At 40.9% G+C, this 15,391-nt stretch overlaps 1 protein-coding gene across 1 annotated transcript in view; it reads left to right on the top strand.

The window, feature by feature from the left end:
• The first annotated feature begins 2,766 nt into the window (after positions 1 to 2,766).
• The window catches only part of Rlf (RLF zinc finger), a 72,944-nt gene continuing 60,319 nt past the window's right edge, over positions 2,767 to 15,391 (top strand). The window contains exon 1 of the mRNA XM_020171672.2: positions 2,767 to 3,035. Within this exon, the coding sequence (XP_020027261.2) occupies positions 2,799 to 3,035 (237 nt within the window). The 5' untranslated portion in view covers positions 2,767 to 2,798. The remainder of the gene's footprint in view (positions 3,036 to 15,391) is intronic.

Raw genomic sequence — 15,391 nt, 5'->3', positions numbered from 1 at the left:
GAGTTTGAGGCCAACCCAGACAAAAAGGTAGCAAGATCCTGTCTCAAAACCTAAAAAAACCCAAAAGGGCTAGGGAAGCCAGGCACAGATGGCTTATGCCTGCAATCCTGACCACTCCTACCTAGCTACTCAGGAGGCAGAGATCAGGAGGATTGCAGTTCAAAGCCAGCCTTGGGCAAATACTTTGAGAGACCCTATCTTGAAAAAACCCAATACAAAAAAGGACTGGTGGAGTGGCTCAAGTGGCAGAGTGCCTGCCTAGCAAGAATGAGGCCCTGAGTTCAAACCCCAGTACTGCCAGGGGGTAAAAAAAAAGAGCTGGGGATATAACTCAAATGGCAGAGCACTTGCCTAGCATGTAGGAGACTCTTGGTTTAATTCCCAGTACTGCAAAAACGAGGGAAAAAAAAACGAAAAAAGAGGAGCTTGAGATAGTCTTAAAGAGATTAAAAGATCTAAAGACACACAACTAAGCAGATGGAGTTGAGATATAAGCCCTACAAATTTGACCCCAGAATCCTTTGGTTTTTTATGTATATTGAAAATAATTACCATGACATAGTAGGTCTAGTGATGTTTCTTTGAATATAATAGAGGAATATTCAAATTTTCACTACTCTCTCTTTTTTTCTAACTATCTCTTGTAAATGTTTTACTGTTGGCATATTCGGTCAAGGGCAACTGGGAATATGTCTAGAGTTAGAAAAGGAATTGAATTAGCTGTATTGTAACTGCTGGGTTGGAAAAAAACAATCACAAAACTCAGGACTTGTTTTATTCATGATGTATTTTCAGCTGCAGGACAGAACCTGAAACATCATTAAACTATCAATGGAAATTTGTTGAACAAATGTTGGATTTGTTGACTTTGTTGAATCAAGGTCATTCAACACTGCCCTGCACTCTCCTGCACCTATGTAGTATCTGTTCTTTCCTCTCTCACTCTGAAAAAACTACAATAAAGTTTTCCGTTATGTACAGAAGCCCGCCCTTACCTCTCTCAATTCAGTTGATGGCTTCCTCTCTTTTTTTCTGGCAGCACTGGGGTTTGAACTCAGGGCCTCACCCTTGCCAGGAAGGCAATCCACTGCTTGAGCCACTCCTCCAGCCCTTTTTTTGTGTTGGATATTTTTGAGGTAGGGTCTCTGGAACTATTTGCTTGGGGCTGGCTTTGAACCTCAATCCTCCAGATGTCTGCCTCTTGAGCAGCTAGGATTTCAGGTGTGAGTCATCAACGCCCAACTTAATGACTTTTATTATTTCATGCAGAAAAAAACACGTAGGCAATGACTCCCAAGTCTCCCACTACCAAATCTACACATCTATCTTCATCTGTATCCATATGCTGTAAGTTTTCTATCTTTGAAATAAAAATGTTCCTAATTTGTGTCCTAGATCAAATCTTTTTTTTTTTTTTTTTTTTTTTTATATTCTGGAGGCTCTCCTTTTCCCTTCCCTAGGGCTATTCTTCTGCAGAACCTTCCTCCACCTCCCACCGCTGGTATTCCTGTATCATTTCTATTTACATACAACCATGCTTTCTAAAGTCATATCTCACCATTCATCCCACTCAGTGGACTTCAGCTGCTTTGGCCTTGTCATTCTTAAACAAGACAAACCCTCCCCAGGACTTTTGCATCTACTACTGTGATTGCCTGTGTCTTAGGACAGCGTCTGGCTATGTAGCCCAGGCTGGTCTCAAACTCCGGGATCTTTCTGCCTCAGTCCCCCAAATACTGAGATTACAGATGTGTAACACCGTGCCCAGTACTGTTTCCGTGTTTTTTTTGTTTTGTTTTTTTTTTTGCAGTACTGAAGTTTGAATTCTGGGCCTACTCTTTCGAGCCACTCCACCAGCACTTTTTGTGATTCCCCACTCCTCTCCCCATAGGGTCTCATGAACTATTTGCTTGGGTCTGGCTTCAAAACACTATCCTTCTGATCTCTGCCTCCTGAGTAGGTAGGATTACAGGCGTGAGCCAAGGGCGCCTAGCGCTCTTTCCGTTTTTGAGAATCTTTAATTCACATGAGTTTTATTTTTGGATATGGTTTGAAGAAGAAATTAATCTTATTTTTTTCTCTTTTAGAAAAAATGTGTCAGCACCACTTATTGATCACTTCCTGATTTGTAACACAATCTCTATCATAAACTAAGTTTCCTTGGAGCTAGATTTCATTTCGGCCTAGTAACCTTTGCATTTTACTTTCCTTCCACCTGGGATGTTTCTTTTCTTTTCCTTATCTCTTTCTTTTTGTAGGGCTGGAGTTTGAACTCAGCCTTGCGCTTGCTCCACTTGAGCCACGTCCCAGCCTTTTTGCTTGTTATTTTTCAGACAGGATCTTCCTCTTTTTGCCCCCGCTGGCCTCGGACTCCAATCCTCATACCCCTGCCCTCCCACATAGCTGACATTACAGGTATTAAGTCACCGCATCCGCCTAGGGGATGCTTTTCTCTAGACTTCTTTCAGGGCAGCATTCTTTTCGTCTTCAGTTCGCAGCTAAGTCGCCATCTCTCTCACATTTACATTTTTTCATAGGTATTTCCCGTCGGGTGAGCCATGACTCCAAAGGCCTGAAGAAGCAAGATGAGCTAGAAACTCAGACCAGTTGTTACTAGGCTGTTGCTAGGGCGGTTGTTGCGCAGGCCTGTGAGAGAACCAGCATTCGGCGCCCTAGTGACGCAATCAGGCGGGCGCCGGGGTCGCCAAGGAGTGCGTCACTGTGCGCGGGCGATAGGGGGCGGAACCAATGGTGAGTCACGTGGCTTGGTTGCCTACGCGCTGCTGGGCCGTGGGAAGATGGCGGACGGAAAGGGAGACGCCGCCGCCGCTGCCGGGGCCGGGGCTGAGGCTCCGGCGGTAGCGGGAGCCGGAGATGGAGCCGAGACTGAGTCCATGGCTCGGGGTCATCGCCCTGCATCTCCGGCGCCTGGAGCCCCGGGCCTGCGACCGTGTCTATGGCAGTTGGAGACAGAGCTGAGGGAGCAGGAGGTGTCGGAGGTCTCATCTTTGAACTACTGCCGGAGCTTCTGCCAGGTGAGGGGTTGACTGGCTGGCTGAGGGCGGCGGGGCGGGGAGCCAGGGGAAGAGGCCCCGAATCCGATGCAGCGGCGGAGCTGGACTGAAAAGCACCACCCCCGTGTCTTGCCGCGCCCCCGGGCCGGGAGGGCCCATCTCAGAAGCTCGACTGCCGGCCCCGCTCCGCCACAGCCTTACTTTAGCCACTGCCCGGGCGGGTTGCGCTGGGCACACTGAGAGCACCGACAGCTCCCGGGAAAGGCCGTGCCCTGTCGCCTGGGTCCTGGCCTGGCGGTTAGAGCGCCACTACCCCCAAGAGATTGATTGCCGGTTCCTGCAGGGATATGCTTTTTTGAGTAGAGTGCTGATTTCCAAACTGGAAAACCTAGGGTTTTTCCTTTTTCTTTTTCTAAATAATTCGGAGAGGTATTTTGGAGCCATAGACCTGTCTTTGGAGCCAGCGTATTCTGGCCTCTTACAAGATGTGACAGTTGGCTTTGAAAGGAGTCCCAGGGCTGTCTGATTAGGGATTGCAGAGCCGGTTGGTTGTTTGGGTTTGGTTACCCTCCTCCCTCTTTTGATGGGGTTATGTTTATGCCGTTCTTTCACTTCTTTTGTATTCATTTGAGGATTATGCTACCACCAGGAACGAGGCTGGTAAGCCCGTGGTAGTGATTAGTCTTTGAATAGAAGAGAATCGGGAGAGAGATGTGTGACCTCTTTTGGCAGTCGTGTGATCGATCATTTCTGTGCTACTGAGGTCCCAACCTTGTGGTAACATATATATGGATGTGTTTAGTTTGGTCTCCATGTTCACGCCGAGATTTCCCCGAATGTTTTCAAGTTGTCTTACAAACGTAAATATTTGTCCTTGTTATTTCTACTCCTGATGATTGTACTATCAGATTTCAGTCCTCCCTTTGCTCCTTACCTGGTGTACCTTAGAGAATACAAAATAATCGTAGTGTGTTGATGCTTGAACTCTTAATGAGCTGTCGAGTGTGCGGAATGAATTGTGGCATTCCGGAGTTGTAACGGGGGGCAGGGCAGGGAGGAGCAATTTGCTCTGTTGGTGGTGAGTAGAATCAAAAGTTGACTTGCTTGAGTGCTTTTGTTTCCCTTTTCTGTTGAGCCAGAAGTACCTTGTCTCTTTGAACGGAATTTTATCCTTGCTAATCTTTTCCATACATTGTATCACTCCAGTTTTTGTGTGTAATTGTTTTCTGCTTCTTTACCTGTACTGGTTATTCTTACTTAGTACACTCATTCATTCTACTTTTTTTTTTGAAACCCATTCCTTAGAATGGTGCCAGGCACTTTAGGAAGTACGGAAGAAACATGCATAAGACATAGTACTTACCCTTGATGAGCTTCAGTTGGTGGGATGTTATAGCGATGAAAATATTTTCAGTGCAGTTTTGGTAATGATGGAAAAGTAGGTGTTGTAGAAACGGTGAGCAGAGAGCCTTCATGGGACATCCCAGTGGGAAAGATAGTAAAAGTAAATTTTTAAAAAGGTTAATTATAGGTTGTAATATGTCCTTAGAATTGGAGAAGGCACTTTAGATGGGATAGGGCCTATGACTGAAAGGATGAAAATGGGTTATATAATGGTCTGGGTTTAGGGGGAGCTGCATTCCAGTGCCTCAGGTAGAGTGAGAAGGAACACAAAGTTATGGTAAAAGAGGGAGCCAACTGTAGGGGGAGTGTGGGGGCAGGAAAACAGCTGCAGGTTTTGAGTAGGGCTTCTAAGTTGAAGTCTTGTTATCGTGCAAAGATAACAAGAATTAATGTAACCAATCAGATTGAAGCTTGTCAAAAGATACCGTGCATATGTATTTTGCTTTGCGTAGTGCTTGCAACTCCAATCTTATTTTAATGAATATTTTAATGAGAGGGCCCAGAAGAATTTTCAAAAGAAAGTTCTTTGTAATTTGACTTTTTCATGACATTTTTTTTCCCTTGAAATTTTCTGGGTTTTTTTTTTTTTTTTTTCCAGTTTGAACTCAGGGCCTCATGCTTGCTAAGCAGGTGCTTTACCACTTGAGCCACTCCACCAACCCCAATAAACTTTTTTTGGACCAATAAATAAAATAAGAACAGGTGTTCCTGAAACATTATGTTGTAATAGAAAGCACACTGGGTTGGGAGTTAGTTAGGTACTAATTGTGACTCTACCATTCAGCTGATAACCTCAGGCAACCCATGACTGTTAAACCATATCATGTTTCCTGTTATCTTCTTATTATACTTTATACAAACAGAACAGAATTTTATGTACAACTACTCACAAAATTTGCCATGATGTTCCCCCACCACCACCATTTTTCCAGTAGCCCAGATAAAATCAACTGAAGAAGTAGGAAAATATTTACCATTAATTAAGCTGGTTGAATAGCTGTTTCTTTTGCATTTGAAAGGCAGAATAAGAAACACTAATTGTGGGCTGGTGGAGTAGCTCAGGTGATAGAGCAACTGTCTAGCAAGCATGAGGCCCTGAGTTCAAACCCCAGTGCCACCAAAAAACAAAAACAAAAAACACTGATTGTGTGACTAAGTGTTGAAGATGAGAAGCTAGGAGCATATGGTATGTAGAGATAGGTACAGTTTTAAGTATTACATTATTATAAAAGCTGACCTGTGTTCATGGGATTTTTTTTTAACTACTACTGCAAATGTACTGTCATCAGGTGTTTATTTAGAAATGTCCTGAAGGTTTAAACTACCAAATAGATCCCTTCTGCAACATGGATCATGCTCTCTCCACTTATTGTGGCCCTTGGGAAAAAAATGGCTCTATGTTTGGAATTGCACTAACTCAAGAAATAAAGTAATAGATGAGTGGATTGAGAAACTTGTCTTGTTCTGGGCATATTTTCAATTAAGTTTTTTTTTTTTTTTTAAGTTTCTTTTATTTATTTTTCCAGCGGCACTGGGGCTTGAACCCAGGGCCTTGCACTTGCTAGGCAGGCACTCTCCCACTTGAGCCACTCCACCAGCTCAATTAAGTTTGTAAAGATGATAAAACTCCAGAAATAATGGATACTAAGAAAATGATACTTAATTCATTATATTCAATGAAAATTTGTATTCAATGACTGTGTGATGTGGTGTTTTTTTTTTCTCCCCCTTTTACTCACTTCCTTTTCTGAAAACATGGTGGGACAGTGTGGATAAGGTTAATGTCAGAAAATAATTTTTCTTTCTTTTGCTGAAAAATAATGTCTTCTCATTTTTTTTCCCCCCAGTACTTGGGCTTGAAGTCAGGGTCTACACCTTGAGCCACTCCACTAGCCCTTTTTTTTGTGAAGGATTTTTTTTTTTTTTTTTTTTTGAGGTAGGATCTCAAGAACTATTTGCCCGGGCTGGCTTCAAACCTCGATCTTCCTGATCTCTGCCTCCTGCATAGCTAGCATTGCAGGTATGAGCCACCAGTGGCTGGCTCTTCTCAAATTTTTGATGTATATTGAGAACCAAGATCCTGAAAAATTTATAACTGGTAGGCTCTATTTGTAACAAACTGTGAAGACTTTTTAAGTAAGCTTCATTAACATACTTAAAATTATTTGTTGAATGATTATACTTTGAGAATACCAGGCAAAGGAATTTTGTGAGTAAACTATATTTCTATGATATACTTTCAGGTTCCACATTAATAGTGATTTTGAAGGTCACTTTTTGGAGATGGGCTGGCCTTGAACTTGTGACCTTCTGCCTCAGCCTCTTAAGTGCTGGGATTACAGCAGTGTATCACCCTGCCTGGTGACTTTGTAGGTTTTTAATGGTTAAAATAAATAAGTATGACATATATTTTTCCTAGACTAGCAATTGAGTACAAGAGCTCTGAGTCAAATAGTCTCCCCTTATGCATTGGGAATACATTGCAAGATCCCCCAGTGGATGCCTGAGACTGCTGATAGTACTGAACACTGAACTCTATCCTGTGCATACCTGTGATAAAATTTAACTTACAAGTTAGTGTAAAAGATTAACAGTAATTGTAAAGTATAACAGTTACAACAGTATACTGTAATAAAAGTTGTATGAATGAGGTTTCTAAAAATATCTTCTTGTGTACCCTTCTGTGATGAAGTGAGAAGATAGAATGCACAAGAGAGTCCATGAAGTGAAAGACATAGGCTTTGTGAGTTTCTTAGCTTTAGGCTACTACAGAAGAGTTAACTTGAACACCTGCACTTTGATAACAGACGTTCAGGTAATATATACATCTTGGACATGATAGACAAAGGGATTTATTTCCCAGATGGGGTAGAGCTGGATGTGATGGAGATGGATGTCGCAAGATTTCATCACAATACTTAGTGAGCAGTTTAAAACTTAATGCGTTATTTATTTCTGACATCTTCCATTTAGTATTTTCAGACTGTCATTTGGCTGCTGGTGAACTGAACCCATAGATAAAGGGTTGGGAGCTATTGTTCAGCTTTCCTCACTTTTTAAACTAGCTCTATGGACTTGGGCATATTATTTTCTTTAAATCTTTTTTTTTTTTTTTTCCAGTACTGGGCTTTGAACTCAGGGCCCTACACCTTGAGCCACTCCATCAGTCCTTTTTTGTGATGGATTTTTTTCAGGTTAGGGTCTCATGAACTACTTGCCCAAGTTAGCTTTGAACCTCAGTCTTTCTGATCTCTGCCTCCTGGGTAGCTAGGTTTACAGGCATGAGCCACAGCATTTTTTAAATTTTAGCAAATGGAATGATAATAGTACTTACTGTGCTCTGAGTGAGGACAGAATTAAAAACTTAATCAACTAGCTTATTGTGAGGACAGAATGAAAAACAATGCCTTTGGGATTATGTGAGATAATCCAGATTTCTTATTTCTGTTATAAAATGTCTTTACAACCTTGGCCACTGCTTGCTTTTCAGCTTTCATGTAGTCAATTACATCACCCAAGTCCTTTTTTTTTTTTTTTTTTTTTTTTGTTGTTGTTGTTGTTTTAGATCAGGTCTTACTATATACTGCTATGCTGCAGGCTGGCACCAAGGGCTTGTGATTCTCCTGCCTTCTGAGTCTGGGATTGCAAGTCACCACACCTGGCACACCAGTCCTCTTATTCACATTCAGGAAGCAATGGAGTACATGGACCAAAAGTGTGATCTCAGTTATTCAGATGATTAAAATTTTGCCTGTGAGTTTCCAAGTGCATTATTTTGGGAAAGGTTATTTTAATTTGGACCTTGATTCCTCAGTGTCCAAGACACTTACTAGGTTTTCAGTAAATACTTAACAACCAGCTGATTTCTGAAAGGATAGAATTGCTACTTGAACAATATCTCAGGTCATCAAACATTTTTGTTGTTGTTTTGTTTTGAGACAGGATCTCACTTTGTAGCCCAGGCTGCCTCAATTTCCAGATTTTCCTGCTTCTACCTTCCAAGCCTGGGATCATAGTGTGCACAGTACCACACTTAGTACATCAAGGTGTGTGTGTGTGTGGTGTTGGGGATCAGATCCAGTGCCTTTAGTTTTTTTGAGAAGGGTCTTGCTTTGTAGCTCAGGCTGCCCTTGAACGCATTGAGTAGCCAGCCTATGTTGGCCTCGAATTTGCCATCCACCTGCCTCAGCTCTTGAGTGCTGAGATTATAGGTATATTCCACATTGCCCAGCTTCATCAAGCATTCTTAATGTCTTTCCCTTTCATTCTGCTGTTTTATCATTTTCTCTCCTTTTTTTTGGCGGGGGGGGGGGGGCATGGCAAAATTTCCTTCCTACTTTAGGGCCCTGTGCAAATGTCATCTTCTCTGTGAAAGCTTTCCTTGATTTCAGCAGACAGGTTTCCTCTTTTTATTTTTGGACACTTTGAACATAGTTTTAACTTAATTTTGTTGTTGCTGTCTTAGTTCAGGCTTCCTCTCTTTACTACTCTCTCTTGCCATCTGACTGTCCTTATCTATATTACATCTTTGGGTGTCTTTTCTGAGTTACAAATACGATCTCGTTAGTCACACCAGTCCTGTAAAACTTAGCTGCTTCTTCCCAAAGGCAAGATAAAGTTCAGCCTCATTAAGCCTTTTAGAGCATTTGCCTTGCATGTGCTAGGATTCGATCTCTAGCACCACAAGAGAAAAAACAAAATCTCAGCCCCAGCCTCTGTGTTTTTTATTTTTTGGTCCTCTTTCACCAGTATCTATCTCTCCCTCTGCCTGGTTAACCCTAGGGTCCCCTGCCACACCTACCTATTCATTCTTCAAGACCTGGCTCGGATATTGTGATCTTTTAGAACCTGTTTTGGATTTCAGCATACAGATTAGGTGATTGTGTCACACCAGTTCATTCTATTAGCATCATTTACACAAACATGGAAGCAATATTTAGGTACCATGTATTGACTGGGAAGCCAATAAAAGTAGGAATCTTGTTTATTCTCGTTTGTGTACTTTGTACCTAGCACTTAGTACAATGCCTGGCACACAAAACTAATTTGTTGAATAAATTATGTAGGGGCCTCAAGAGATGAGTACTTGAAAAGGAACACCTAGCCAGCTAGTGCTCATGCCTGTAATCCTAGCTACTCAGGAGGCAGAAATCAGGAGGATGGAGGTTCAGAGCCAGCCCAGGCATATAGTTCTTTACACCTATCTAGAAAAAACCCACCGCAAAAAAAAGGCTGGTGGAGTGGCTCAAAGTGTAAACCCTGAGTTCATCGCCCAGCACCACTAAAGAAAAAAACAGGAGCACATAGCTGGGATGTAGCTCAGTGGTAGAGCGCCTGCTTAGCATGTACAATGCCTTGGGTTTACGCCCTAGTACCAAAACCAAACCAAACCCAATTAAATAAAAAGGAATAACTAATGCTAAAATCTGGTTTGAAAACACTTTTACTATAAGAATACTGTAAAGGAACAGGGTAACAGATTTTTGTCATTCTTGGAGACATTACTTACCAGATTAAGTCTTCACATAATACATTTCAAAATGTGTGATGAGTAGAGAGAAAAATGGGAGGAATTTTAGTATTGGGATACAGCAACTTAATAGGACAACCGTTTGGAGATGTTGAGATGGGGACGATCAGTGTCCCCAGCTCCTTAAGGTTGGTGCCCATGAAGACACTTTTTCTTTGGTGGCTTTGAATTTGAATTCAGGAATTCACGTTTGCTAGGCCACTCCTCCAGCCCAGTTGTGTGAAGGATTTTTTTGAGATAGGATCTTAAAAACTATTTGCCTGGGCTGGCTTCGAACCAGGATCCTCCTGATCTCTCCCTCCTGAATAGCTAGGATTATAGGCATGAGTCACTGGCATCTGGTCCATGAAGAGCTTGACCTCTTTCATGTGCTTTAAAGAATTTTTGGTCTAGGTGTGTGGTTCAATTGGTAGAGCACTTGCCTGGTATGCCTGAGGCCCTAGATTCAATCCTCAGTACCACAAAAAAAGAAAGAAATCTTAAGAATTTTTATGACTGGGAGTAGAGCTAGGGTTCTGAAAAACCATAACATTTGAGCCAGGTCTTTCTTTTTTTTTTTTTTTTTTTTTTTAATGGTGCTGGGGTTTAAACTCGGCCTACACCTTGAGCCACTCTGCCAGCCATTTTTTTTTTTTTTCTTTGAGATAGGGTCTCACAAACTATTTGCTTGGGGCTGGCTTTGAACCTCAATCCTCCTGATCTCTGCCTGCTAAGTAGCTAGTATTACAGGTGTGAGCCACCTGTGCCTGACTCAAGCCAGGTCTTGAAGGAGGAATAGTTAAGTGGAAAGGAAGAACCGTAGGGTTAACTGGGCTGAGTAGTAGAGTGTTTGGCTAACGTAGGCAAGACTCTGGGTTCTGTTCACAGCATTGCAAAACAAAAAAATTTTAAATGCCTTGGCTTTTCTTTTTGTGCTGCCTTCTCTTCTAAATAGAAGCTATATGACAAGTAGTAATCATAGCAAAAGCTAGCTTCGTGTATATAACCAGAACAGTATAAATGTATTCTGTGAAGCAGTGGAAACTTCAGGTGCTATTGTCGACTGCGGTACCATCCTATTTACCCTGAAATTGTCCTAGAAACTTTTTTTTTTTTGGGTACTGAGATTTGAACTTGGCCTTGAACTTGTTGGGCAAGTGCTCTACCACTTGAGCCATATCCAGCCCTTTTTTGTTGTTTTTTTTGAGATAGGGTTGCACTATGTAGCCTAGACTGACCTCCAGCCTCTCCATCCTCCTGCTTCAGCCTCCCAAGTGCTGGGATTGTAGGCATGCAACACCACCCCTGTCCCTGGCTGTCTTGTCTAATGCAGCACTTTACAATCAGCTTCCTAAGGCTGCTTTATTTGTCTTCAAATCACTGACTTCTGTCTGAGCTATCTGTCTCCCCAACTGGAGTAAGTGCCATGAAGGTGTAGACTGTTTTGTTTACAGAGTACCTTGAATACTCTGGCACTCTAGGGGAACCCAATAAATACTTGCTGATTTTTATCTCTTCCTTTCCTTAAATTTCCACCAGATTTCTTTTTTTTTAATTTTTATTTTATTCATATGTGCATACATTGTTTGGGTCATTTCTTCCCCCTTCCCCCTGCCCCCTCCCTTACCCCTTGCTACCAGGCGGAAACTATTCTGCCCTTATCTCTAATTTTGTTGAAGAGAGAGTATAAGCAATAATAGGAAGGAACAAGGGTTTTTGCTGGTTGAGATAAGGATAGCTATACAGGGAGTTGACTCGCATTGATTTCCCGTGCATTTGTGTTACCTTCTAAGTTAATTCTTCTTGAGCTAACCTTTTCTCTAGTTCCTGGTTCCCTTCTTCTATTGGCCTCAGTTGCTTTAAAGTATCTGCTTTAGTTTCTCTGCGTTGAGGGCAACAAATGCTACCTAGTTTTTTGGATGTCTTACCTATCCTCATACCTTCCTTGTGTGCTCTCGCTTTATCATGTGATCAAAACCCAGTCCCCTTGTTGTGTTTGCCCTTGATCTAATGTCTGCATATGAGGGAGAACATGATTTTTGGTCTTTTGGGCCAGGCTAACCTCACTCAGAATTGTTCTCCAATTCCAGCCATTTACCTGCGAATGATAGCATTTCATTCTTCTTCATGGCTGCATAAAATTCCATTGTGTATAGATACCACATTTTCTTAATCCATTCGTCAGTAGTGGGGCATCTTGGCTGTTTCCATAACTTGGCTATTATGAATAGTGCTGCAGTGAACATGGGTGTGCAGGTGCCTCTGGAGTAACCTGTGTCACATTCTTTTGGGTATATCCCCAAGAGTGGTATTGTTGGATCATATGGTAGATCAATGTTTAGCTTTTTAAGTAACCTCCAAATTTTTTTCCAGAGTGGTTATACTAATTTACGTTCCCACCAGCAGTGTAAGAGGGTTCCTTCCCCTCCCACACACACATCCTTGCCAACACCTGTTGTTAGTGGTGTTGCTAATGATGGCTATTCTAACAGGGGTGAGGTGGAATCTTAAGTGTGGTTTTAATTTGCATTTCCTTTATTGCTAGGGATGTCCACCAGATTTCTTGAGGATAATAAGTCTTACCTATACCAATGTTTTATCAAGACGTAGGGACTTTTTTTTTTTTGTTGTTAGTTTATGATGCTGCTTAGCAGGAATCAAGCCTGGTTGTTCTTTATAATCTTGATCTCCTAAAAGTAGGACCTTAATTTGGTGTTGAGTATTTTTGAGGTAGGGGCTCAAGAACTATTTGCCCTGGCTGCCTTTGAACCTCTATCCTCCTGGTCTTTGCCTCCTGAGTAGCTAGGATTATAGTCGTGAGCCACCGACACCTGGCAGAACCTTACTTTTACATAAATAGAAGTTTATACAATAAATTTGATACAAAATTATTTTAACAAAAATTATATAACAAAACTTTCATTACAGTCACAAAGCCAGCATATAAACCATTATATGAAAAATTAGAGGACACAAGATATAGATCAGTGGTAGAACACTTGCCTATTATGAGTAAAGCCCTGGGATAGGAGGATCTTGAGATCAGAGCCAACCTGGCCTATGTAGTAAGACTGACTCAAAAAAAAAAACAAAAAGCATCTTTTATGTGCCTAGTACTCAGGTGGTATTTTCGTTTTACAGATAGAGAACTGAGGCCCAGAAAAATTAACTTTTGCAGTGGTGAGGTATTTAGGAAACAGAGCCTATTATCTTTTCCCCTATATATAAGCATTTCCTAGACTGTGTTTTGTGCCTCAAGATGTATGAATTAGGTCTGGGTATGGTGGGACACACAATTTGTAATCCCAGCTACGAGGGAGGCTGAGTAGAAGTGTCACTGAGGCTGGGCCAGGGCAGAAGCATGTGGTCATACCTGAAAAGTAAGTTAAAAACAAAAAGAGTTGGGGGTGTGGTTCAAGTGGTAGAGGCCTGAGTTCAAACCCCAGTACTCCACCCCACCCCATGTATGAAAAGTAACCTGAACTAGTAACCCTTATTTATTTATTTATTTATTTATTTAGCGAGCAGTACTGGGGCTTGAACTCAGAGCCTTCACCTTAAGTCACTCTGCCAGCCCTGTTTTGTATTGAGTTTTTTCGAGATAGGGTCTCATGTACTGTTTGCCCGGGCTGGCTTCAAACTGCCATCCTCCTGATCTGATATCTGCCTCCGTATAGTGTGCCACCAGTGCCCAGTGTAACCCTTATTCTTGAATTAAGAGTTCTGTGTTCATGTAAGATAGTGCTGGGATAGATGTTTACTAATGTGTGTTTTATATGTCAAGATGCAATACAAATGTTCTATAGAGATATTTAAGTATGGACCAGTTCAAAACATTTTGCCATGACAAAAGTTTTTGGTTTTGCTTTTGTTTTTTTAACACCACGGTAAAGTATTGATTGCTGTTATCTTTTTGCATACGAGACTGGGTTTTGATTATCTAGTTTTTTTGAGGGGATGGGAGCAGCACTGAGGTTTGAACTCATGCTTGCTAGGCAGGGACTCTTACAATTTGAGCCACTCAGTGGGTCTTTCAAGATAGGGTCTTGTGAACTATTTGCCAGGGCACAGATCAGGAGGATCACATTTGAATCCAACCCTGGGCAAACTGTACAAAACAGGGCTGGCAGAGTGACTCAAGTGGTAGAACACCTGTCTAGCATGTGTGAGGCTCTGAGTTCAAATTCTAGTACTGCCAAAAATTAAAAAGTGATTTTAATTTTTTCAGCTATAAGAGCAATGCTCAAGGCAAAAAATGTAATAGTAGAGTGATTTTAAAGTAAAAGCCCCTTCTGTCCTTAGTCTCTCCAGTCACTTTCCAGAATAAACCACTGTTAAAACCTGATTATCCTAAAAACTCAAATACATACTTTTGCAATTTGCTTTGTTTTTTTAAAGTTTTTTTTTTTAAATTTGGTGAGACTGGAATTTAAACTCAGTGCTTCACATGCTTGCAGGTGCTCTACTGCTTGAGCCAAACCTCTAGTCCTGCAGTTTACTTATACTGTGCTGGAGATACATTGTAGCATTTACAGAAGTTCTTACAATATATCAGATATATCATAGTTGAATTCACCCTGCATATTTACTGTTTGATGTAATATATTGAAGACATTTTTCTGTATGTTTGAGTAGGTACCATCTTTAACCATTTATTTATTTATTTATTTATTTATTTATTGACTGTTGTCACAACTAGTGTTTCAGAGAACATCTTTAAATGTTAAGTCTTGGTTATTTATATCTATAGCCTAAGTTCCTGGAATTGATATTATCTAGGTTAAAGAGATGTTTATTTTAAATTTGATGTGTATTGGTCTACAAAAATTGAATATGTACTCCTACTAAGCTGTTTGGGAGCCCCTGTTTCCCTTTATTCTTACCAACTTGTGCTGTTAAAGCTTTTAATATTTGCCAGTCAGGTTAAAAAACTGCTATCACATTGTTAATTTGTGTTGCAGGAACATTTGAGTATTTTTATGTGTATTAGACATTTAGTTTTTTCCTCATGAGTTTTGTTTTTATTTTTATTAGTTACTTTAAATGTTAGTTGTTAAAACTAGATTTTGTGTAATCATTGAATATGACCATGTAATCTTGAGATTCTGTGCTCCTTTGAAGTACTTAAGAAGCAGAACATTTCATAAGGAATTAAAAGATAGAGTTGCAGCCTAATCCAAAGGCATTGAAATGTGTATTACAGTTTACTGATTGTGACTGTGAAAGAGTTGTAATTTATTGATTAAACATTGATTTTTTTGTGTACTACTAGATTTTAAGTTTTAACTGCGTAACTGGAGAGACCCTAGTGCTTTCCATTAGTTAACTTTTTCTTATATTTTGCTTTGTGGCATAAAATGCCAGTAAATGAATATATAATGACCTTGGGTGAAGCTAGTTTGTTATTTTGGGTCTCAAATTGCTGCCTTTTTTTTTTTTTTTTTTTTGTGGTACTGGGGCTTGA

Source organism: Castor canadensis, chromosome 7 (genome assembly GCF_047511655.1).
Source record: "Castor canadensis chromosome 7, mCasCan1.hap1v2, whole genome shotgun sequence".
Taxonomy (NCBI): domain Eukaryota; kingdom Metazoa; phylum Chordata; class Mammalia; order Rodentia; family Castoridae; genus Castor; species Castor canadensis.
The sequence above is the reverse complement of the archived record's forward strand: the minus strand, read 5'-3'. Positions and strand labels throughout refer to the sequence as shown.